The sequence below is a fragment of the Myiozetetes cayanensis genome, unplaced genomic scaffold, assembly GCF_022539395.1.
Source record: "Myiozetetes cayanensis isolate MyiCay16 unplaced genomic scaffold, myiCay2020 scf1, whole genome shotgun sequence".
In the NCBI taxonomy this organism is placed as follows: domain Eukaryota; kingdom Metazoa; phylum Chordata; class Aves; order Passeriformes; family Tyrannidae; genus Myiozetetes; species Myiozetetes cayanensis.
In genome coordinates, this window is record NW_026086604.1 from 142,296,185 (window position 1) to 142,319,581 (window position 23,397).

At 39.4% G+C, this 23,397-nt stretch overlaps 1 protein-coding gene across 1 annotated transcript in view; it reads left to right on the top strand.

Moving 5' to 3' along the window:
* The window catches only part of PTPRN2 (protein tyrosine phosphatase receptor type N2), a 642,194-nt gene that overhangs the window by 537,553 nt on the left and 81,244 nt on the right, over nt 1-23,397 (top strand). The window contains exon 14 of the mRNA XM_050310509.1: nt 17,898-18,092. Coding sequence (XP_050166466.1) covers nt 17,898-18,092 — 195 coding nt within the window. The remainder of the gene's footprint in view (nt 1-17,897; nt 18,093-23,397) is intronic.

Genomic DNA, 23,397 nt, shown 5'->3' on the forward strand with positions numbered 1-23,397 from the left:
ATTCAGATTTATTTTTTTTTTAATTTGAAGAGGGAGAAATTGGTTGGTATAAAAGGGCCTGGTGGCCCAACATGATTCAGAGAGAACACTGAAATATCACTTCGATTCACATGCTTCTCAAAATGTCAGTGGTTTATATCTTCACATAAACAAGACTGACCTAAATTTTCAGCATTTAGCAGAAGCATTTTTCATCCTAACCCAGTTCAGCCAGGAGAGTTCATTCAGGGTTTTACTCCTTCCTTACTCACCCTGTGAACTTCAAAGAGTTTTTTCCCATAGATGGTTGTTTGGGGTTGGTTTCTTTTTCCTTTCTAGTTCATGCAGTGAAATGCCAGCTTGGGAAGGGGAAAACTGACAAACCATATTTTCAGGGAAACAGCAGGTTGGCTGCTAAGTCTCCCCCCATACTGGAGGCATAGCACCTGTCATGCAACATCAGCCTCCCTCAGGCACTCACCTGCTAGAACGAGTAGTCCTCACACTTAGCTACTAACACAAGTGTTTCTTGTGTAAATGCATGTAGGAACAACCTGTCTTAGGCAGGACAGCCAGTACCATGTAAAAGTTGAAGCAGCCAAATAAAATCACTTCAGTGCCTTTGATAAGCTGTCAAACGACCCAATACCTCTTGATACCTGGTTCTTCAGATGCTGGGTAAGGCAAGCAACTGGCCCTCAAAGTGTTAAAGTAGGGTCTGGGAAATCCCATTGAAAGACTAACAGGAGGAAGGACAGATACACAATTGCAACTTCATTTATCCTTGAATCACTAAACTACAAAATTACAGGCTGGTTTAATTAGGCAGAAGCTGAGGAGCTTTTCAAAATTAATGGGAATAGTGTATCTCGTAAAATGTTGCATGTGCATAAACCACAGTTTATACATAAAGGCGGACAATTTTTGTGTGCTTTATAAACACGTCTCCTGTCCTTTCAAACCACACGTGTAATGATTAGATAAGTCAGCGTTAGCATTCAGGGATGACTAAAAAGAGGTTCTTAGTGCCTCCGCGGAGCCCCTGCGCATGCGCCCACCTGCACCCCTGTTTTTAATTGTTGCTGGTGTTGCTTTGATCTTCTTTGAAAAGCAAGTTTAGCATTCTGCAAGCCCACTCTCTGGTCCAGGAGATTAGGGCAGAAGCGTTTTAGGAATTTTCAGCAGACACTCTTTGATTTATTTCACAACACTGAGCAGATTTTCTTCATGCACTTTGAAGACTTTAGAACATAACCCAGAGAAAAACGGGCATGCAGGCATCGGGAGCGGGCGGTGAACAGGGCCGCTAAGTGCACATCTTACTTGTCACTGCTCCCATTAGCGAGCAATTTATTAATGTAATGAGTCTGTGCTAGTGACTGCTACTATTTAGGGATGCTCTGTTTGATTCAGGGTGATGTATTTGTGAGTCCAGCTGAACCCTGGCTTTTGACCCCTGTGTGGGAAACGCTGGGCTGTGCGAGATGTTAAATCATCAGCATATTTCATACTTTGCACTGCAGAACTTTCCTGTGAGCATGGTCTTCTGCATCACTGATAATGCTCGGCAGAACATTGCCCATAATGGAATTTAAAGGCAAAAGTTGAAATGCTCTGAAGCTGGATTCAGCAAGCTTGCCTTTTAATATTTTATGTTAATATTTAATGTTCTTTTTCATTTTCCTTCATCTCAGCCAAAAGAACTTCCTTTAAAAAGAGAGGGGGAAAAGACCAAACAGTTTCCAGTAAAGTTCCTTCTTAAACTGCCCGAAGTATTCAAGGTTATGTGAACCATGCACTGTCAGTGCAGATGGATTACATCATCAGCTTTTTTAAAAACTTGTCCAAATAACTTGATTTGGCATGCGTATAATTGTAAATTATATGTTAAATCCTACATTATTATATGTATTGTATTATATATAAATTATATATTCCTTTTTCAAATACAGTCTTATTAATTACATGATCCTGCTGGATTCAAAGCCCCTAAGAACTCTGTGCTTTTACAGATTTGATCCTGCTGGTATTTTTATTAGAGATGTTAAGAACACAGTATTTATGACAATTACAATAAATATTTTACTGCAAATATTTTTAAAGGCTCCATTTGAAAGAATCTACTGGAAACAAACCCTCTACTTAGCCATCATGCATGGTTTGTGTGTTTAAATACAGATAATTCATTACCTCTAATATGGCTTAATATTTTACACTCTGGACTGAATTTCGTAAGCAACCTTGTTATTATAATATTAGATCTTAATGTTATAGTAATACTGTAAATCAAAACCTTACAAAATGAAGTTTTGTGGACTAAGTGAAATAAAGAAGAAAAAAAAGGAAAATTTTGCTGTACCTATTTATCAAGGTCTCTGGAATATTCCAATTAACATCAGCATTGGGACCAAGGAAAGCTGGTAAGCTGGGGATATTCAGTGCCATAAATTATTACCTCCTATCTTTATAAAACTTAGTTTTCAAGGACCCTCCTACACTTAAGCACAAAAGATATCATTGAGGATGAAGAGTATTCAGTACATGAGTATTTAGTAAAAATTTCAGAAGGAATACATTTAGTAAGGATTTTGGATAGATGAAAATTTTGCCTTAAGGTGCAATGCTGTGAAAAGCTTGCTTCTGTTTTCTTCTGGGAAAACAAAGGGCATAACACTGTGTCTTTATTAAAAGAGAAAAATAAAAGGTCATCTCATGACTTTGTAAAGCAACAGGACAAACTCTAATTGTTTGTGAGAAAGCATATTCAGGAGATGTATGGATTAGACGAGTTGTTCTTGTCCACTTAAGTCTGCTTGCTGTGTGTGAACAATTTTCTCTATCTTTGATTAGCACTTTGTCTTAAAATAAATTCTCAGGAACCTGCAAATATGTTGTATGTAATGTTGTTACATAAACCACTGTACTTAAAGGTGAGATAGTTTTCACAATGTACAAAATGTGTGACTACTCAGTAGTAGTAACAATACTGGGAAAGGAAAAGTGGGCAGTGTTTCAAAGTGATTAGAAGAAGAGTTCACCTTATGTTTAAACACTTCATTGAAGTCAGACAGTGGATAACCAGTAGCAGAGTGAGGCAAAACAGGATGTGTACAAATCTGAATTTAACTTTTAGTCTGTTTTTTTTTATCTGATTAGTGCTCAGAACAATCCACAATTCCTGTGGTGCAGTGGGCTCTGTAATTCCCTAACCTTGCTTCCTGTGGTGGCCATAAAATTGAGTTAAATGGTAGTGATGTTCAAAACAGCATTCCAAAATACTGTACAAATTTATAAATCAGCAGAAATTTATCAAACTTGCCTGTTCAATGAATCTGGATATTAATAAATAAATAGGGGGATATTTGCTAACATACCCCTAGCATTTAAAATCAGTTTCAAAATGAATGAGAAATGCCCACCTTAAGTGCTGAAGCTCACTGGCACAGATTTCAGAGGGCACTTAGGGAAGTCTGTGTTTGAGCCTGTGGTGTCTGTCTGTGAGGAGCAGGGCACTGTCATCCCTCCCACCCCTGCTCTGCCCTCTGCTCCAGCACACACACCCCAGCAGCAAGGCAGCCCCGGGGGAACCGTGTGGGCTGTGTGAGAGGGGTTTGTTTGCCGTGTTAGGGACAGCTCTCCTCTATTTGTGTGAATAGCTTTTGTAAATTACCCAGTGTTGGAGAACTGGTCTAGCCCTTACCAGAGGTTTTACCATCACAGCCCAGATACTGGGCTGCTGCAGCAGTGGCAGTGCAGAAACATTTAGGAGTAAAACACTGGAACGGGCAGGTGGAGAGAGAGGTTTTTTGCAGGTGTGGGAGGAAAATGAGAATACGTGTAACTCCTGGAGTGCTTGGATGAGAAGGTGCCATGTGGGTTTGCATTTTCATAAAGAAACTATCTTTTTCAAGTCTGTTTCTCTGCATGGCACTAGTGCAAAGTGGCAGGGAGAAGGTGATGTTGACCCTCTATTAACCACCTTTGTTTGATTTTTCCCTGTCTAAAGAATAGGGAGTTTGAGCCTTGTGTTTATGAAACAAGGACAAATGTGCTCCAAGCATCTTGCAGTATGATTTCTGTGTATTTAGGTTGTAAGAAAATGCTAAGTAAAAATAGTAGGAGGGGAAATTAGGTTCGTGACTCATTTTTAATTACTGGGAAATCCAGAGTCCTTACCCAAACAGGCATTTCTTAGAAAATGTGCTGGAGGTGTTGTGGACTTGCAGGCTGCATCTTGCCTGTTAAATTAAACCAGTAAGCAGTTTGGGTGGCCCTGGCACCATCTCTGGTCAAGCCACCCAACCTTTTCCCAGTTTCTTGGCACAGTTAGCACAGGCAAAGAAAAATGCATAAATTCATTCAACATGCAGTTTGATTAATAATTTGGCTGTGGTCACCTGATTTGAGAGGGTGATAATTGCTGTTTCTTTATCTGCCCTAAGTGCCTGTCCTGCATCCCGCTCCCGAGCATCCTGCTCCTGCTTCAGAGCCCCTTCCACCTATCCCTGTGGTGCCACAGGCTGTTTGCCAGCTGTGCGTGGGCTGGTTCTGGATAAGTACAATGGATTGTCTCCCTCTGGTAAATTGATTATGTCCCAGTGCCTGTACGTTATAAAGAAGCCAAAGATAACCACAGCCTTGCCTAATGGGCTGGAGAGTATTTGATTTGCAGTCCCAGGCTGTACATCATCTCAAGTGTCCCGATTTCTTTCTGGAATAACTATACTGTCTTCAGTGGCTTTTTTTTTTTTCTGATGTAATGTAGAGGATAATCAGGCCTGTCTTTCCTACACACTTCTACCCTTTTTTCTGTTTTAGGATTTTCCTTTTTCTTTTGCAGCAGCTCTGTTATCATGTTTCAGATTTGACACATTCTTCTATTGTATATTCTCTGAATGCTCAGCAGCTAACACTGCGATCTGGCTTGCTGAGCCTTTCATATTCTTCCAGAGTATTGCACTAGGAAAAAAAAATTTTTTTTTCAAAGTTTTTAACTGGGAAGTGTTGTTGTGGGTTTTCTTTTTGTATGTAGGATGAATCTTTTACCAGGGTCCCTGGAAGAGAATAGAAGTTAATTTTGTGTACATAAAGAACTCTGGTAGATGATGTTTCTCAGTTGTTGTAGGACCATGTTGCCTGCAAGCAGGAGCAGGTTGCAGTTTATTCTCTGAAGTCTGTAAGGTACATAAAAGCATTCTTCCTACTGCTTTCTTCTGTGTACATCTGTTCCTGCTGCACAGCAGTCTTACATGGTGGGCAGCCAAAGGAAAAAGGAATGGGGAATGCTGTGTTGCTTACTTTCTCCTTCTCCATATGTATAGGGAAGGTGTGCTGTGTTTGGCAATGTGCTGGTGGAACGGGTCTGTGTCCTGCCCAAACAAGCAGGATCTTACCTTCAAGGGTCTTTGTCCTTCCTGCACTGTGTGTTTGTGCTTCACCTTAGGGTGACCACAGCCACCTGAGGTTTTACTGTGGAAAGCCCATACAGCTTGGCTGTTTTGTGGGACAGATGAACAAAAGTAGATTTCAAATCCTCAGCTTTCTTCTGCCTCTAGCCCTGTAGGGACTCTTGTAGGGATATTGCCAAGGGGAATGTTTGGAGAGGACTGTGATGTTTTTGCTTGTTTTATTGTGGTATAAACTATAAGACAAGTTTGAGTAGAGCAGACTGGAGCTCTCCTGGGTTCATCCTGCTCAACTACTCTGATCTTCCTAAGGGCACACGTGAAAGGTGCCGTCTTGAACAGCCTCAGGAGTGTGTGAGACACGTGAGGAAAGGGGGGGACCCGTGAATGGCCTGTGTGCTGAGCTACAGTGAGTTGGATATGGAAGCGTGATTTGTGTTGGCAGGACAAGAGGCCCCATTTCATTTCTCTCAACACAGAAAAAGCTCCAACTCTAGGGATGAGGACCTCCTATCTAAGATATTTTCCTTCTCGTGTATTTGTGTGCACAGCAGAGATCTAAATGCTTTCTAGCAATTCAAAGAACTGTAAAAGAAAATCTGAGTGATTTAATGCACACAAGGAAGGACCATAGTAAAGGACTGAGACAATTCCCCTAACTTCTTTGTGCTGTGGTTTTGGCTGTAACAGGTTCTAAGCTCTCAGAGCATCAGTATCTGTCACTACAGTGTAAATCAGGTAGGGCATTCCTGCAGCCCTTCAGATTCTCATCTTTCAGCATGCAGATACAGTTTTCATCACTTGCATTCTTACCAAACAACCAAATAAAAACTGAAGAAGGGAGACTGTAAAAGGATAATCCTAGCAGTTAAATCCTTCAAAGAAGCGAAATTAATTTGGAGGAGGGTGGGAAAGAATAGCTTATGAATAGGAGAAAGTCCATTTTAACATGAGAAAATGCATGAGGTTTTCTCTAAGCTTTGCTGACCATTTTCTGGACTTTTTGCTAAAGACAAATGAGTAATGTTTTATTGATGGTTGCTTGGCATGACTGCATTCTGAACAAGTACAAATTTTGATCAGGGAAATAGTTTTTTTAATTTTTAATATTTCATATTTCAGTTTTGGTGCAGTTGCAGGCTTCTTGATGATTCCAGCTTTTTCCTTGCACTCAGGACTGCTGCTGTTTTGCAGAACTATGGTTCTGGCAGCATCTCAAGAGGTCTCCGAAATGGTTGATTTTGCACTCCAAAGTGAGAACAGCTCAACATTATGATGATAAAACTCAGTTTTGGTGTTGGGATTACATGCTTACCTTGGCTGGTTAAAAATCACTCCCTTTCCCCTCATCAAGTGTTACCTGACTTGGAGGTACATGCACTTCCTGCAGGGCAGAAGGCTTCTCTTTGGCCGTGCTGTCTGACAACAGCAGACATATATGGTTTAAAGTGGGCTGCAGTAGAGCCTCAACTACCAAAGCTGCCAGTTTTCTACTACTGCTGTTCTGAACATCTCCCTGATCTTCAGAAATGTATTAGGTAGGATATTCGCACTTTGGAGACATACTGATCTTTCCTACAAACTACTAATATAAGAACGAGGGAAAGATGAAAAGGTAAAATTCAGTATATTGATGCCTTTCTGACAGTGTGGGGAAAAGAAACTTGGATTTTATCTTTCTTCAGCTTCTCAACTGGAGCTCATTCTGGCTTCTGGGGAAAGAAAAATGCCTTGGGTGGAGTGAAACGGTGTGATTTGCTGGAAGAGGTTTCACTGCAGTGGATCACAGCAAAAGGTGCTAGTGCCTGGCTATCCACATCAGATGGGAGGAGAAATGTGATGGAGCTGAATGTATTTTTGGGAGCAAAAACAATGTTCACATGTAAATTTATGTTATAGAGTGATATTATGTCATACATCTCCCTCTGTGGTAACATCTTACTCTGTGGTAACAATATGTATAGTAACGTGGGAATGTGAGCATGTAAATTCCACATACTGTCACCCACAGGAATGAAATAAAGAGCTGCAATTCCTAATTAGCCTCAGTGGAAAGCTCTTGGGTGTGAAGTTAAAACATACAGAAGGGTTGCCTAGCAAGCTGTTCCAAATTTCAGCTTCTTTCTGAAGGCCTGGGTCAACCCAATGGCTCTGCAGGCATTGTTAACTAAGACTTCTGTTTGCTTCTTTGAGGGCTTTAGAAGTTAATTAAGTATAAATCAATGCTTGAGGCTTCTGTGAGTGCTGGTCACTCCATCGCCAAAGGAACATTGCAGAAATGGAGGGAGCAAGGAAAAGGTGACAAGAATGATTAAGGGCATGGAAAACTCATATGAAGAGAGATTGAAAAGACAGATTATTTCTTCTAAAACAGTAACAAGGGGCAGTATAGAAAAGAAAAAAAATATATAAAATGAGAAACTGAAAAACAGAGTGAAACTCTTATTCTGTTTTCTGCCAAGCACCAGGGCAAAGACTTTCAGCTTTATTAAATACATAAAATAACAGAGTAATAGAAGACAAGCTGTCAGCAGAATGCAACTGCAACATGCAGTACTTTTGGCAGAATGTTGTTGGTGCACAAGTTGTTAGCAGTAATCTTAAAAACCAAAGGAGCACACGAGAAAAAGTGTTCTACATGATAAAAATAGTTAATGATGTTTTAGAAGATGTCTGTAACTTCATGCCCCAGGTCTTAAAAGAATCCAAATATAGCATGAGACCATTTTAGGAATGTGCCTACCTGTGTATTCTCCTGTGCTATTCCAATGGTACTTCTTACAGACAAACTGGTACCTGGTACAGAGGTCCAAGGTGTAGCAATGACCCCTCTGCTTGGATGAGTTGGCAAAGTGAAAGTCAGGAACCTCAGTAATGTCCAGGGAAGTTCTTTTCTTTGAGTTCAAGCACACACATTAACTCCTTGCTGCTGCTGCAGGGTATTTATTAGAAGCAGTGCCATGGGGCAGGTCAGGGAAGGTGGGGAGGGCCACATCCTGCTCTGGGCAGGCAGTGTCGGGGTACATCCCTGGTCCAGCTGAGAGCATGGTTGTACAGAGAGGCAGGGGAGAGCCAAGAGAAATTGTGTGGTTTTGTTGTTGTTGCTGTTTTCTGCAAAGTATGAGGTCTCTCTTTATCTCTGACCATCAGTACTGAGTATGAAATTCCTAGTTAGTTTTTCCAGCATCTCCTGCGACACTAATAGAGTGAAAGTGTAGAAATACTGACCATTGTTTTTTAATCCTCGAAGACTTCTGTGGTGTGGGATAGAAAGAATGTCTGTACTAAGAGACATGAGAAAACTCATACACACTGTTTTGTCCCATATAGTAGTTTCTCTGTATGACCAAAGGTTTGGCTCCTAATGAGGTACTCTGACTTATTTCCTTTTTCACTAAATTTGCATTTGTTCTTCCTAGAAAAATGATTCCTGAAGAATGATTTCCTTTTTATTTTCAGTGGGGAATGGGAGAAAAGCAGTGACTTTAGTTTTTAAATCAGGAGGGGGTAATGACTGGCATTTTGGACTATCGTGATAGATGATGTTATGAAAAAAGTTTGTCGCCAATGGCTATTGTTGATAAATACTTCCTCATCCCTGCATCAACTCTGGTGTACAGCTAAAAAAAAAAAAAAAAAAAAAAAAAAAAAGTTTTTAGGACTTCTTTTTGTATTACTCTGACTGCTTTTAGTAACTCTATTATCATGAATGCAGTTCCATAGACTTAAGGACAACAATACTAATCTTTGCAATGTGGGGTAAAATAACATTTTTAGACATAAACTAGAGGCTATTTTGTTTCTTTCCAGGCTGGAAGTGCATGCTGAGTCCTACTGGCTGCTGGGAATTCTTATTCCTAGTAGAAATGATCTCCCATTTTCAGTCCTGTAGGGCAATAAAATAGTGGACTACACAGCCTTAATGTATAGCTTTCCTGAGAAACTACAGCTGTCTTGGGACTGCACTTTTTGCCTGCTTTGGGCCCCAGGCAACTATAAACGCTGGGAGTGAAAAAGGAAACATTTGTGGCAGTTATCTTTAAGAGCACTGGCATCTGCTGGAAGCTGGTCGGGCTCTGGGTGTGTTGGACAAAGTCAAAATGCATGATGGATTTGCACGTGGTTCTGCCTGGCCTTTCAGGTTAATTCAATTGTTACTATGGTTTATTTGTAACTCATAGTGTGCTGCATGGCAGTGGTGAATTGCAGTGTGCAAATTCATATTTAGAAGGAGCTGTGCCCTCATGAGCATGTGTTTGAGTTAGTTAAGATGAACAAAATATGGAAAAGGTGAAGTTTGTTTTACATGTTTGTTTGGGTTTTTTTTTTTTTGCCTAGTTACTCCTTAAGAAATCTTCCTTGTAAAGCCTTTCATGCAACCACAGCTGAAATGTGGGAAATACAATTTGGAAACAAGCATTGGTTGAAAGCACATTTATATTTGTGTGTGTGTATGTGTATATATATATATGTGCAATATATTTTTTTTAAAAATTATTTTTTTTTATTATTTGTGTGTGTGTGTGTGGCAGGTGGGTCAATGTCATGTACCACTGCTTCCAGAATTACAGTTGTCTGAACTGTAAGGCAGAGTAATGCTCAGACACTGTCAGGGACACCCTGAGAAAAAAAACTGCCTGCTTTTTTACATCAGTAGATCTCAGGTGATTTCAGGTCCACAATTTGCAGATATTTCCTATTAGAAACAGTCCCTCATTTCCTTGGAGGCATCCCAGTAGTCTCTTTAAATCCTCAGAGAAGCTGCCATGATGTCATCATGCAGGGAAAATATTCTTTCAAATCAGTTAAAGAAACATGACCTTTCCCTGTGTATCCTCTCTCTGTGAAGTCCAGTGTGCCGCAGTCATGTGAAGTCCTGCATACGTTTCACAAAGCTCCCCTTGCAGAAATGAAGGCTCTAAACTGTTTTACTCAGTTACACAGTTCCACTTGAGTGATCTTTTGTATTTTTGTATCGGAAAACATTCACCAACTGAGTAGCCAAAACATGGTTACCTGTGCTCTCCTGTCACGGGTTGCAGTGCAAGCACACTACCTTTATTTCAGGCAAACGTCATTAGACCTGTGCTGTCATGTCTTCCTTGGTGGCATGAGCCATCTAAAAGATGTCTCCCTCCTTCAGGAGCTTCTGGACTATTTAGATGTCTGCCTCACTGATGAGAGGTTACTGAAAGAATGGAGTTAAAAATATTTTATTAAACTGTATTGCATAGACAGCATCTTCGGTTCTGTGCAAGAAAGAAATTTTCATGTCTACTAGAAGTCTGGAGATCTGTACAAGACCTTGATGGCTTTTTTGTTTGTTTGGTTTGTTAGGATAAGACTGTGCAAATGCTTGCATTTAAAGAGAGGGAATAAAACACATAAATACAAATAAAAGAAAAGTCATTTTCCATATAAAGTTAGCCATGTTTTCTTCACCTTCACCCTTCTGCATGCCTTCTGCTTTCTTTGTGTATGTGAAGAAAGGGGAATCATAATTACATGAGTCATCACCAGGAAGCACACACAATGCTAAAATAATTGTAATTTTTAATTTCCCAGACAATAATCAAAATTGGGGTTTTGATAAGAGAATGAATCTCAATTCCATATTTGGCTGCAATGCTCTCAAAAAGAAACAGCAGCCCTGCTTTTTAGATAATTTAAAAACCAAACAAAGCAACCCCTCCACACAACAAGAGTCAGAGTTCTATTCAGATATACAGAGTGTGGTGATGTACAAGAAGGCAGGTAACGAACTGAGCTGGACAAACGAAGGCTGTATTGACAATCAAATTAATATATATTCGATTTTTTCTTTTTTTCTTTGTCTTTTTTTCCTCCCACGATCTCTCACATACAAGTCTAGATAAATATGAATTGTACAGAGTATGGGTGCATAATGATACGTTTGATGCCATGGCTCTCAAAACATTACTCTCAAACCTTTCTCCAATACCTCCCTTTATCCCTTTTCCGAAGGCTCACTGATCTCAGTCATTACCTTTTCTGACAAGGACAAAAAATACACGTACAGATATTCCACGTATGTAAACAGGTCTTTTATTCCTGGACCAAAAGTATGCTGAAATGAAACTAAAGCTTGAAAGTATGTTTCAATAACTCAAAAATAAATGGTAATAAAGCTGTAATTATCCCCAAAGCTACAAATACAGTAAATAAGTTAAAGTTAAATTTATAACACCTGCAAGCGTATTAAGTATGCCAAAGCAAAACAAAGGCAACCAAATGACTTTAGCTTCACCCTGTAGTAACACTAAGCAAATTTAGTTAGAGAATAATGATGTTTATAGTCCTAGATTCATTTCTTCAAAAAAAAGCTTACCTTATTTTTTTCATTTTTTAAATCTCACTGTGTTATGACTGCATCCATTGCAGAACAGTGAAATCCAGGCACTATGTGCAGACCTCAGCTCATCCTGTGAATAATGTCTCCTGAAAAGAAAAGTGAGGCTACTGTTTAATTAAATGTATTAAAGCAGAGAAAAAAAAAAAAAGGCATTTTAAAGATCTTATTCTTCCATACATAGCATGTAGGTTACACATATTTTTAGTTTTAACATTATATATTTTGTTAAAAGGTATAACCTTGAATCATTTAGAATGGCCAGCATTTTTAATTTAAAATTTCTACAAAATAAATTTGTTTCACATAGAAAATGAACACAGTGTTCTTGTGATCATGCCTGCTTAAGCAGATTTGTTTCTGATTGATAGAATATTAGGCAGGTCAGGTTGGAAGGGCTTGATGTACACTGAGCTATCATTTTTAATAAACAATAATTTCTTTGTCTAGTGTCTCTGCATTTTCTTAATCATTATCCATGGAAGGGTTTATTCTCTCTTATATATTGTTAATTCTGAAAATAATTGTGCTGCACTTATTTCTGCACTGACTCAGGTGATTTCCATTTTAAGTTTTAAATAAAAAAGATTTTTCAAAGCATGGAAATGTTAGTTCTATTTCCTGGCTTAAGTTTCGGGCTTGTGTAAATTTGGAAATCAGTTACAAAATAGATTATTTTCATTAATATATAATAACGAAATTATATTTCTTTTTCTAAATAAACTGGAAAGTTGGAATTTCCCTCAGATTCAGTTAGGCAGATCTGAGGTGACAGTGACTGGGGAAGGGGAGCAGTGGTTTAGATATGAAGCTATTTTTGTTTGCTTTGGACTGAACAAGTTCATTTATCATGCGCCTGGTACCAGCTAGGTGAGAATGATTCATGTGCCGTGGTCAGTGGCAGAACTTGGACTACCTGAAGATATTGCATAGAGCATTTGCATTAAGTAGGTGTATTTTAATAAAGAGCAACATGCTCCCTGGAGGCAGCTTTGAGGTGGAGTGGCTCGTCTTTAATGACTGGAAAGCCGAGGTGAACGCTGTCCATCTCTTAACTGGGATGCTCCAGTCAGGTCTCCTGCCTGTACCGTGTAACCCTGAGATTTTCAAATTCCATTTTTGCAAATAAAGCAAAAGATTCAATATTACTGTTCAAGCCTTAATTCCCTCTGCTTTTACTTCTATGATTGCCTTTGTCCTTACCAAGGCATATACATAGATTTCTCTCTAAAACCAAACATTTTAGTAAACTATGTGGCCTTAAAGGATTTTCCAGACACCCGCTGTGTTAACTGAACTTGATGAAAGATAAAAATTTCTCTAAATTGTGGTTTACTGTCTCTCCCTTCTGTGACACCGATGGCTGCTGTGCATCACAAAGCCAAGTGGCAGCAAGTGCACCTTCTGTCACTGACTGGGGACATCCAGGAGAGGTGGCCCAACACTTCTGTGGTAAGCAGGTCTCATCTCTAAACCGGACCTGGACAACTGTCTGTGGGCTTAATTTCTGCACAGACTTATGCCTCCTTGATTGAGATGAGAGTCTCTTACCTCTCTAGGTTTAGAGAACCCATCTAACAAAACAGGGGTAAGACTGGCTCTCAGTCCATGTGTGTTCTTCTCTGGGCGGCACAGCAAGTCTCTTAATGCCCTTCTTTAACTGTGGATAAACTACATTTCTGCTGCAGTGTGGTTCATTCACAAGTAGAACGTATGGATTTGAAAATCTATTTGTTGTACCTGAGGAAACAATTGTGTTTTGTGCTTCTCTGTGTCTCTGTGTGGACAGCCAAGTATCGGGAACATTTTAGAACCTCATTGAAAGAGGTCCAGAGTTTTTCTAAGTACACTGTTTATGGTTTGTTTCAGATTATCAATTATGTCTCAAATAAAAAGCTCACTACAGATGATCATTGTGCTGTACTTTGAACTCATTTAACTCGACATTGTTTACAGAATATTTATCTTGGTTATGGCAGTTTTTGTCACAAACTGATATTACTTTTCCATTATATACTGCATGTGACCACCACATAAGTTTGATAATAAATGTTGGGAAATAAAAAACAGAGTAAGTGCCTCAGTATGATAGCAATTCCCATGTGACGGGAAATAATGTCATAAACTTCAAATTACCTTTTAAATAAATGTTTACGTCCAACCCATCCATTAGATCATAGCCCGAAGGGTCAGGAGGATCATTTCTTCATCTTTCACTGTATGCATTATGGTTGCTTTTTTAGGTGTAAATGATGTTTTTAAATGAAGAATGGCACTTGAGCTATACACAAACAGCGGCTAGACATTACTGAGTCGCGGTACAGCAGAAATAGCCTCAGCCACTTTGCTAAATATAGAAGTGCAGCAGTAAATTGAATTCATTCTTAGAAAATATTTTTAATGGTGTAAGTGCTGAGATGATACAGAAATACAGCTTGTGTCATTCTCACAGTTTGAAGCTTTGACATTTTAGTCAAGTTTGAATTCTAGTTGTGGTTTGGTAAATGGCTGATTTGCAAAATGCTTATGGGAGTAAAGGTTTTGGAGAGCAGGGCAGAGAAGTGTACAGATAACAGATACTGTTTTAATGAGGGTCTGAGCCATCTAGGGCTTTATGCATTTGTGAGGAGATACCACTCAGTAAGTGCCCAGAGATGCTGTGTCCCTGAGAACACCCAGTGCAATACATCTCACATGCTGAGACCTCACTATTCCCAGTGCCTTTCCTAGGAAAGGAACACTGAGGACCATCTCAAACATGAAGCAAACCCAAATCCCACATTTAGACATTTCTCTGCTTTGAGCTGGACATCCCTATTCCATAGGTCCTGGAGGAGCCCATATGGCTCCCCAAAACACCCAGTGCATCAAAGATTTTATATATGGTGAGCTTAACCATGTTACCCCTACAGCAGCAGGCTAGAAACACAACTGGGAGCTGGAATGGTTGGAATAACAGAGAGGTGATTTTGGAGAAGCAGAAGCTGCAGTTATCCTGAGACTGCTGGTGTGTATGTAGGGATGGAGCAGGTTCCTCAGACAGGACTGCACTGGGTGGGATGGGAGAAGGAAGAGTTGTCAAAGGCTGTTAGACTGATCTGGAAATAAATTTGAACAAAAAACTCCTGTTTACAGGCAGGGGAAAACCCATTGTCATGGAGATTTAAAACACCAATCAAGAAATTCAGTGGTGTTTTTGCTTCAGCTGTGATTTGACCTTCCTGTTTACATTAAACATTTTTTATGGCAGAGCGCAGTGACGTGGTTGCTTTGTTGAAGGTATTTGACAGTTACGGCAGTTCAGGGAATAATTGTTTTGGCTCTATATATGTCAGGAAAGAAATATGTTAATATTTGAGAACAGGTTACTTTTTTTTTTTTTAAGCCTTTTTTATTTGTTATGTTTCTCAATTTTACCTTCTTCCATAAGGACCATGAACACGATAAACTTAATTAACATTTCTTAGTAACGTGTCCAAAAAATTCTTTTTAGTTTAATCCACTCTAGATTCAGTTTGCTATAATACTACTTCTTTTGTCATTATCATTTGTGTAAAAATAGTATATTAATTTCTCAGAGTTCACTTGATCTTGATTCTTTTTTGTTAGCAGAGATCTGTAATCCTTTCCACAGTAACCACTTGTAAAAGCAGAGGATTATGACTTGAGGCAGGATATGAACAGCAGGAACAGATCAACTTAAAACCAAAGATCCTGTTTCAGTACAAATGCTATTGTTAGCACAGAGTTGGGGTGAGTCAAGTGGCAGGATGTCTATTAGAATATAATAAATTTGTATCAGCACCACATGGCATGCTAACCAGAAGATACATCCTTCTAGCAGTTATGTGATAGACTTCATATTTTTATACCTTTACTTTTTATACTTTTGCTTAGTCCAGTAAACCATTCCCTCTGAGAATGGCTGATATCTAAACATCTGAACAGCTTTCTGGTTTTCTGTGGATTTATTTTTTGGTCTAAAAAGTTTCTGCTCTGTTATACTTTTCCCAAAATCTGCTAAAAGCAGGGATTTGAAACTACACAACTACAAGGTCATTCAGAGGTTGGTAATAGCCAGTGTGGACTATTGCTACCTTTTCTTATGATGTGTGTGATCCTTCAGAGAAGAGGAGATAGATAGGTTTTTTATTTTATTCCCATATTTACAAACAAGAAGTGCAATAACATTTTTCCTTCATTAAAAATCTTGTTTTTAACACTGATAGTTTAACTGACCTAACACCAATACATGTGACTCAATTCAATGTATTTCTAAAGTTTAATTTTTTTCCTAATATTTTTCGTGTTAAGGTTCGTAGGAAGTAATGTAAGCACCAAGAAACAAAATGCATACTAGGCATGTGTGGGAAAACCCTACTTTTTGTAAAAATTAGAAAAATTCTTACATGGCATAGACAAAATTAGTTAATATACAAAATGCAGTGATGGAGTCAGGTAGCAGTTTCACTTGGAACAATCTGTGCAGTTATTCCAACAACTGACACCACATACAAGTAGTAATCTGTGCTTCCCGAGCTTCTGTTGGCTGTATTTTTGTAATAGACAGTGAAATGTATCCTTTTATATATGATATAAATTTTGTCTCAGTATATATTAGTTTGTACATGCATATATATATATATATATATATATAAAATGTACTGCACACCAGCAAATAGCAAAATTCCACATAAACATCTGTAATGGCAAGTCAAACAGAAGCTCTGGTGGAAAAAAATGTTTGGAGGGATCCTTAATCGTTGTCATGTGGTGACAAGAAGAGACTCAATGTGGTGGTTTCAGTGAGTTTGTTTTAATGCTTGCTGCTGCATGGATTAGGATCCCTCTTCAGTGTCTTGAAGTTAGCTAGGTTAAAAAAAAACCCCAAATATAGTCTTAAGTTGTATTTCTAACTCCTGTCTGAAAAGATTTTATTGCACTTGATAAATAATGGTTTTCAGATCACCCTGCTGATGGCACTTGGGCTGCAACTATATTATCAATGAATGAGAAAACAAAAGCCCTGGCATTTCAACAGTATGAATTCTTCAGACTGTATTATTTTGTTAGCCTGAGGCAAGAGACTGTGCTCTTAGTACTCGTCTGTGCAGAATGAGTAAGCTGAGACAAATGTGTAACCACACCGTGTGTGCAATATGTCCACATACTGCAGGCTCCCCGGTCTCGCTGTGTGCCACAGGCAGCCAAGTATCTCTCATGGACAATAGTCATATGTTAAAAAATGATAATTTTATTTTAATGTCTGTGATTTCACCACACTGGCTGATTCTAAAGGCATTATAACATGACAGTGTAACTGTAGGTCTGTTTATTCTGTTAGAATCAGAATTTCATACTGTAAGGATTTTGTTTCACCGGCAGGATTTTCTCTTACCAGAATTCTGTATTTGTGCATGAATTCTGTGCATGAGAGCAACCTAAAATACGTATTCCCAATGCTTTCTATTTCAGTGTTTTAACATGACTTGCATTAGTGTGTGTGTGATAGCTTGAATTTTCTTTCTTCGCCAAAGCTGCTTAAACAATACAATGACAGATTTCTGCTTTTATTCTTCGTTAATGTCATTCTTCATCCTCTCTGCCTCACATCAGGGAGGAAGTGTTGCGAGTTTGCTATTTTAATGAAGAGAAATGAGGCATCTATCAACTAGGATTTACACTGGAGAGCACATCAATTCAGTTGCCTTGAGCTTGCTGAGTTTGCATATCCAGGGCCAGGCAGTGCTCTCAATTACTGCCGTGCAACCCCATTACCTTCAGGAGGTTGGGCGGTTCAAAAGTGGCTTTGCAGAACGCAGGGTGATATTGGTGGGGAAAAGAAAGCTATCTGTTAGAGAAGTCAAGCTCCAAAATACGGTTTTTGGTTATCTATAGGGAGATGTGCACGCAGTCGTAATTGCACTTGTGAAAGGTTGGGGTAGTCATCGCGTAGTAATTTCATTGAGCATCTCTTTGTAGCTGTGCCTAACAGAACAGACAGCCTCCCAGAAATTACTGCAGTGAGGGGGAAAACACTTCCAGCCCTGGAAACATATTGTAAATCATATGTCTTTAGTAGACTCTATCCTGTAATTACTCTTAACCGTAGGTTGTTCCCTCCTCTCTCTCTCTCTCTCCAGGAGCTATGCCGCCAGCGCATGGCAGTGAAAACATCTGATCGCCCGGAGCCCCTCCACTCTTCCCGAATAAACAGCGTTTCTTCTCAGCTCAGCGATGGGCCCATTCCCAGCCCCTCAGCCCGGAGCAGCACATCGTCCTGGTGCGAGGAGCCGGTCCAGTCCAACATGGACATCTCCACCGGTCACATGATCCTGGTAAGGCACTTCTGTCTCCGTGGCACGAGCAATTTCGTCAGAATTTTAGGTGCCTGCTCAGCTTTTGGAAAGAGAGAGATTTTGAAGAGAGAAAAGATGTCTTTTTACAAGTAGAAGATGTTCCTGAGCTTCACTGGTAATCTTAGCTTTGTATAGTTAAAACTAAAGGCATTTTTATTTCCATTTGTTTTTTGTTATATCTTGTTTTCCCTCTTTGAGGAGTATTCTTTTATATTGTACATACAAGTTATTTGCATGCTTACTTTAAAAAAGAGAAGCTCTGTGATGTCCTTTGGTCCTATTAATTTATGTTTACCTCAACTTGGACAACTGAAGAAAACTGATGAATTTCTTACCTGCTTATTGCATTTTCTCATGTATCTTCAGTGTTCAGAGGTATCTGAGCTGAGAAGGCAACAGAAGAGTAGTGATATGGAGCAATTTGTTTCTGTTACCCTTAGAAAATGGATCTGAATTTTAACCTTGCTTCGATTTTTTTTTTTGTCCTTGGCTGAATTTCTTCCAGGCTGGATTTTTCCTACATTTGAAATGATCCAAATACATTCTATCAATGGAGCCTGTGTTGGAAAACTGGGGTTCTAAAGACAGTTTGAGGCCAGTATCAGTGTAGAAAATGGACATATGAAGAGGTTTTTTGCATGTAAGAGTCAGAGTCCAGTGGTATGGACTAGTGGAGCTTGCTTCTGTCCTGCTGGGAGACCTGTAGAGTAATCCTCCATTTTTTGTGCCTTATTTTCATCCTTCTTTAAATATTTACTGTCTTTCTAGAGTATTAACTTAGTAGACATTAGGTGATGGTGAAGAACCTGATCAGGTGTTCTTTTGCTTTCTGCTATCATGGTTTACCCAAAGTAACCTCCTGTTCCAGTTGGAAGTTTTGCCGTTCTTTTGGGAACTTCTCCCCGTCATGTCATACTTTTGGGTCATAATTTTTCAACTTCTTTCTTTTTCTGGACTTATATTTTAAATCAATATCTTCTCAGATATTTTTCAAGTTCTTTTAAGCCAACCTCACATAATGGAGGAAAGAATTAAGGCAGGCAAAACTCAACGAGCTAATTTGACCTCAGCCAGATTACTGACCTCCTCCAACCTTGATCAGGTCAGCTATAAAACTGAGCAAAAGCAGGGCAGGATTGTAAACCAGATGCTTCCTCAGAGTATGTAATCCTGAGTAAATATTTCTCTGCCTATCCCCCTCCAAAAAAGGAGTTAATTAAATATTATGTTAATATCTGGTAGACAAGTGCAGTTTGGAAGGCTTGCTCCCATGACGGATCATATGTTATGGTTTTTACTTTTCCGTTTTTGCCTAACCAGAATTTAAATTCACTTGGTTTTCTTTCATAGTTAACTAAAATTCTTGGGGGGAGGAAAAAAAAGTCTCCAGTTGCCCAACTTCAAAATAAGTACAGATTCTGAGGCAAGGTTTGAAAGGTTCTGAGGCAATATATTTGTATGGAAATAAAAGCAAAATTTCCTGTGTAGATGGAAATATGCATTTAACATTTGCAAACGGTTTCAACTACTTTAAATTGAGCAAAATTGTTTTCAGTGATATTATTGGGAAACAAAAAAAAATCATCACAAAATCATGCTTAAAGGAGAGAAAGTTGCATATGGGAACCACTTTTGTCTCTTAGGATTTCTGCAAAATTGTAAGAAAGAATTGTCTTCATATGGCAATAAATAAACTTTAAGAAATAGATTTAAAGTCAGATTGATCAAGATCACTGTTACTGGGTTCAGTGTCCATAATTCAGTCAATTCTGTTTAACCCTGGATGAACCCATACATGTGTTAGCTATCTAACAGCATATGTTATATCTTAGATGGTGAGGGTTCAAAGAAGAGTAAAGAAATACTGTAGTGTCTTGGGAGTACAAACCACACAGAGAGAGTAAAAACATTTAATTTTTTTAGTCTAACCTGAACAAACAAAAATCAGTGATTCAGAGGAGTCTGCCTACGTGCTTTGACATATAGGATGAGGAAATAATTGTTCTTAATGGACTCAGATGATACATTTAGGAAGAAAATATGGGTTAGCATCAAAAGGATGCATTTAGCTTTGCTGTTAGGACAAGGCTAACAGGAGACAGTGGGACGTTTACTTAAGAAAGTAGTTAAACCATAAATACAAGGTTTGCTGAGGGTGAAGCTGGGTTAGGTTTACGTGGAAGATCAGCATCTCTCAGCTACAGCACAGAAGCAGATAATTGGACTTGATCAGAAATGCTCGTGTCCTGTGTCACTGTGGGTCACACTGAAACCAGGGAGCTGACCCAGTTTATGTCTTGTTCAAAAACAAATGCACATATCTGTAATATCTTATTTACCTGAATTTCCCTCCCTCTGGAGATGCTGTGGCTTGTTGGACCTCAGAGTAGAAGCAGCTTGACAGAGGCGAGCTCTTCCTCCCCTCACCTTGCAGATGCAAGTGGAGGAGAGTGAGGAGCCACTTTGCAACTTTTATACCATTCAATACAAGACATTTTTCAGCTCTTCTCATTTTCTGCTGCCACAACCCTCTTATCTTTTAAATTTTGTAGATATTTTCTGTGAAAAATATCTCAGTGCCTAAAAAAGCAATGAGAAATATTAGCAAGGGGCCCAGTAAAAATGGCAAATACCCTCTGCTTTTCAGGGTAAATGCACTTACAGGTCTGTAAATGTGTTTTTCAGCTCCACAGTGTGCAGTGAAGGAGCAGTTAGCTGAGCTAAAGCTCCTCAGTCTTTATTGTTCATAGGTGCCAGGACCTCCCTAGAGAAAATAAAACAATGGATTACTGTATAGAGTGGCAGGAGGAAATATTTTATTTTGATTTATAAACCGAATAAAACTTTAATGAAAACAGCGTAGAAGAAGTGTGTCTGTGACTGCTGGATGACTCCGTGTAATCTTGCTCAGAGGTAGCGTTGGTCAGAAATATTTCTGTAAAGCTGTTTAATTTGCTGGAAAATGCTATCAGTCATACCTGAAGTGGTATTCAAGTCACATCAGCTTTGGGACTGTTGGAACTTGAGGCTGGCCACAGGTACTGTTTTCTTGGAGGACTTGCCACATGTGGTTATCCCACTGTTTATACTGCTCGAGGTGTGGAGAAACCAGGAATCTTTCCAACCCTGTGGCTGTGGGGCAGTCTCCTCACTTAGACTGAAACCAGCCTTCAAGGAGAAAAATCCTGCATTTCTGCTGCTTCCCTGTGCAGCAAAGGCAATGTCTTTGCACTGCTGACAGCACCGTGAGGTGGTTTGAGCTGTTGGCAGGAGGAAGCAGGGAGGGCTCAGGAGGCCCAGAAGGACAATGATAACAACATTCAGAGCTTTTTTTTTTTTCCCTTTTCACTGTCTTTTTCATCATATTTATAGCAGGAGGGTGGTGCATATGGCACATTTTGATTCTGTCTTTCTAAAAAATCCAAGCAGTTTGGAAAGTGTAATTAGAGGAGCATGTTTTAATGCCGTCATGTTTGTGGCGCTGACTGGCTGGTTTCAGCAGGAGCAACAACACAGAATGCATGCCCTCATTTCAGTCACCGTTGGTTTTGAAAGAAAACATTTTTCAGAAGGTCACAACAAGGGAAAGAATAGGAACTTAGAATTAGATTTCCACCCACTTTATTCCCCTGTGTACATCTATATTTCAGATGACAAGAGAAGTTCTAGTAAGGGGCAAGACTTCATTTGCAGCCCAGCAAGAAAACCAGGAGTTTAAAAGTGTCCAGGAGAGATTTGGTCTCCTTAACTTGGGCTCCTAACTTATTCTTGTATTTTAGGCACTTAATGAAGCGTTGGTGTTGACTTGAGTCCATAAATTCTCCTCCTAGTTGGTGAAGTCAGTGGGTGGCTATGAAGATCTCCAGAGAATTAGGCAGAGAGTGGATTTCTCTTGAAACACCTCTGTTGTGCCTGCACCACCTAGTTATGTCTGCAGCTTAGGTGAAGGAGTCTCTTTGTGCTGAAGCACAAGTTCAGCACCTAAGTTAGGTGGATTGGATCCTGCATCTGCTACATGTATTACCATGCTTGTGTGATTAAAATAATTATAATCTTTTATGAGGTTTTAAATGAAGAACAGTACCGCAAGGAGGGAGCGTATGCTTTTGATGATAACATTATGAGGTTGTTATCTGAATACTCTATAGGAGCGGGAATTCGCAGAAGAAGAAGTGATTTTCTGTGTTGTGCTGGTTTTTAACTTGTAGAGAGAGATGTGCACAATTTGGAGCATTATACATAAATTAGAATTTTGGAAAGTGTGAATTTATGGAAGGTCTTTTTCAGTACTTTTTTAAGCCGAAGTCTGGGGAGTCTGTCCCAGAGGGTATTAAACTGCTGTATGTATAGGAAATAATAATAATAGTCTGTGATGGTTTGTGGTGCTGCACTTTTCAGAAGAAGAAAGTTTCGTACCTGGGCTGAATGAGGCAGTGGGAACAAATGAACTGCAGACTAAAATCTAGGGCCTTGCACCTAGAGGGTGTAAGTCCACTTGATCCCCTTGTGTTTGGCAATACACCTGCAAAACCAGAAGGACTTTCCTCATGGAGAAGTGAAGGATGGCCTCACATGAGAACTTGGAGTCAAAGTTCTGGGACAGGTTGTGTCCCAAAAGGTGACACAGCCTGAGCTGGGGACACGGGGTGGAGACCTGCTGCTGCAAAACTCATCAGAAACCCCAGATGTTGAATTTTGCATCCATTTTAGTTTTGATGCTGCATCAATGGTAGGATTGCTGTAGGACTGGAAAGGGTAACAAGGAGGGAATAGTTTCCAAGGTTGAACTTGGGTTTTTTTGATAACTTTGGTATGCCATAGTCTCTGAATAGTAACTTTTTGATGGTTTCTAAGCAATTTTCCCTCTCAGTTTTTAAAATTAACTCTGTTTTAAATTAACTCTATGGGAGTAGCAGCTATAGATTTTCTTTTAATTGAATATGGAAGAGTGTAGAACTGAGTGACTGAAGACACAGTCCACCAAGAAAAAATATTTGTTAAATCCTGCACCACATCTTGCTGAAATTCCTTGATTTTATTCTTAAAGCTACAGTAAAACTGGGAGCAAAAGACACCCAAACATCACTTCTCTAAATAAAGGGAGAAGCTCCAGCATGTGAGGACCAATAGCACTGTGCTAGATGCAGGTGTACTTTCCACCTTGACCTTAATCCGTAAACACACTAAACATTTCCTGAGCATGATGCAGGGCATGAGTGCAGTGCATTGCCTGGGGGCATGTGCTGCAAAGGTAATTAGTGCTGGCAGGGACAAAAGTGAGGAA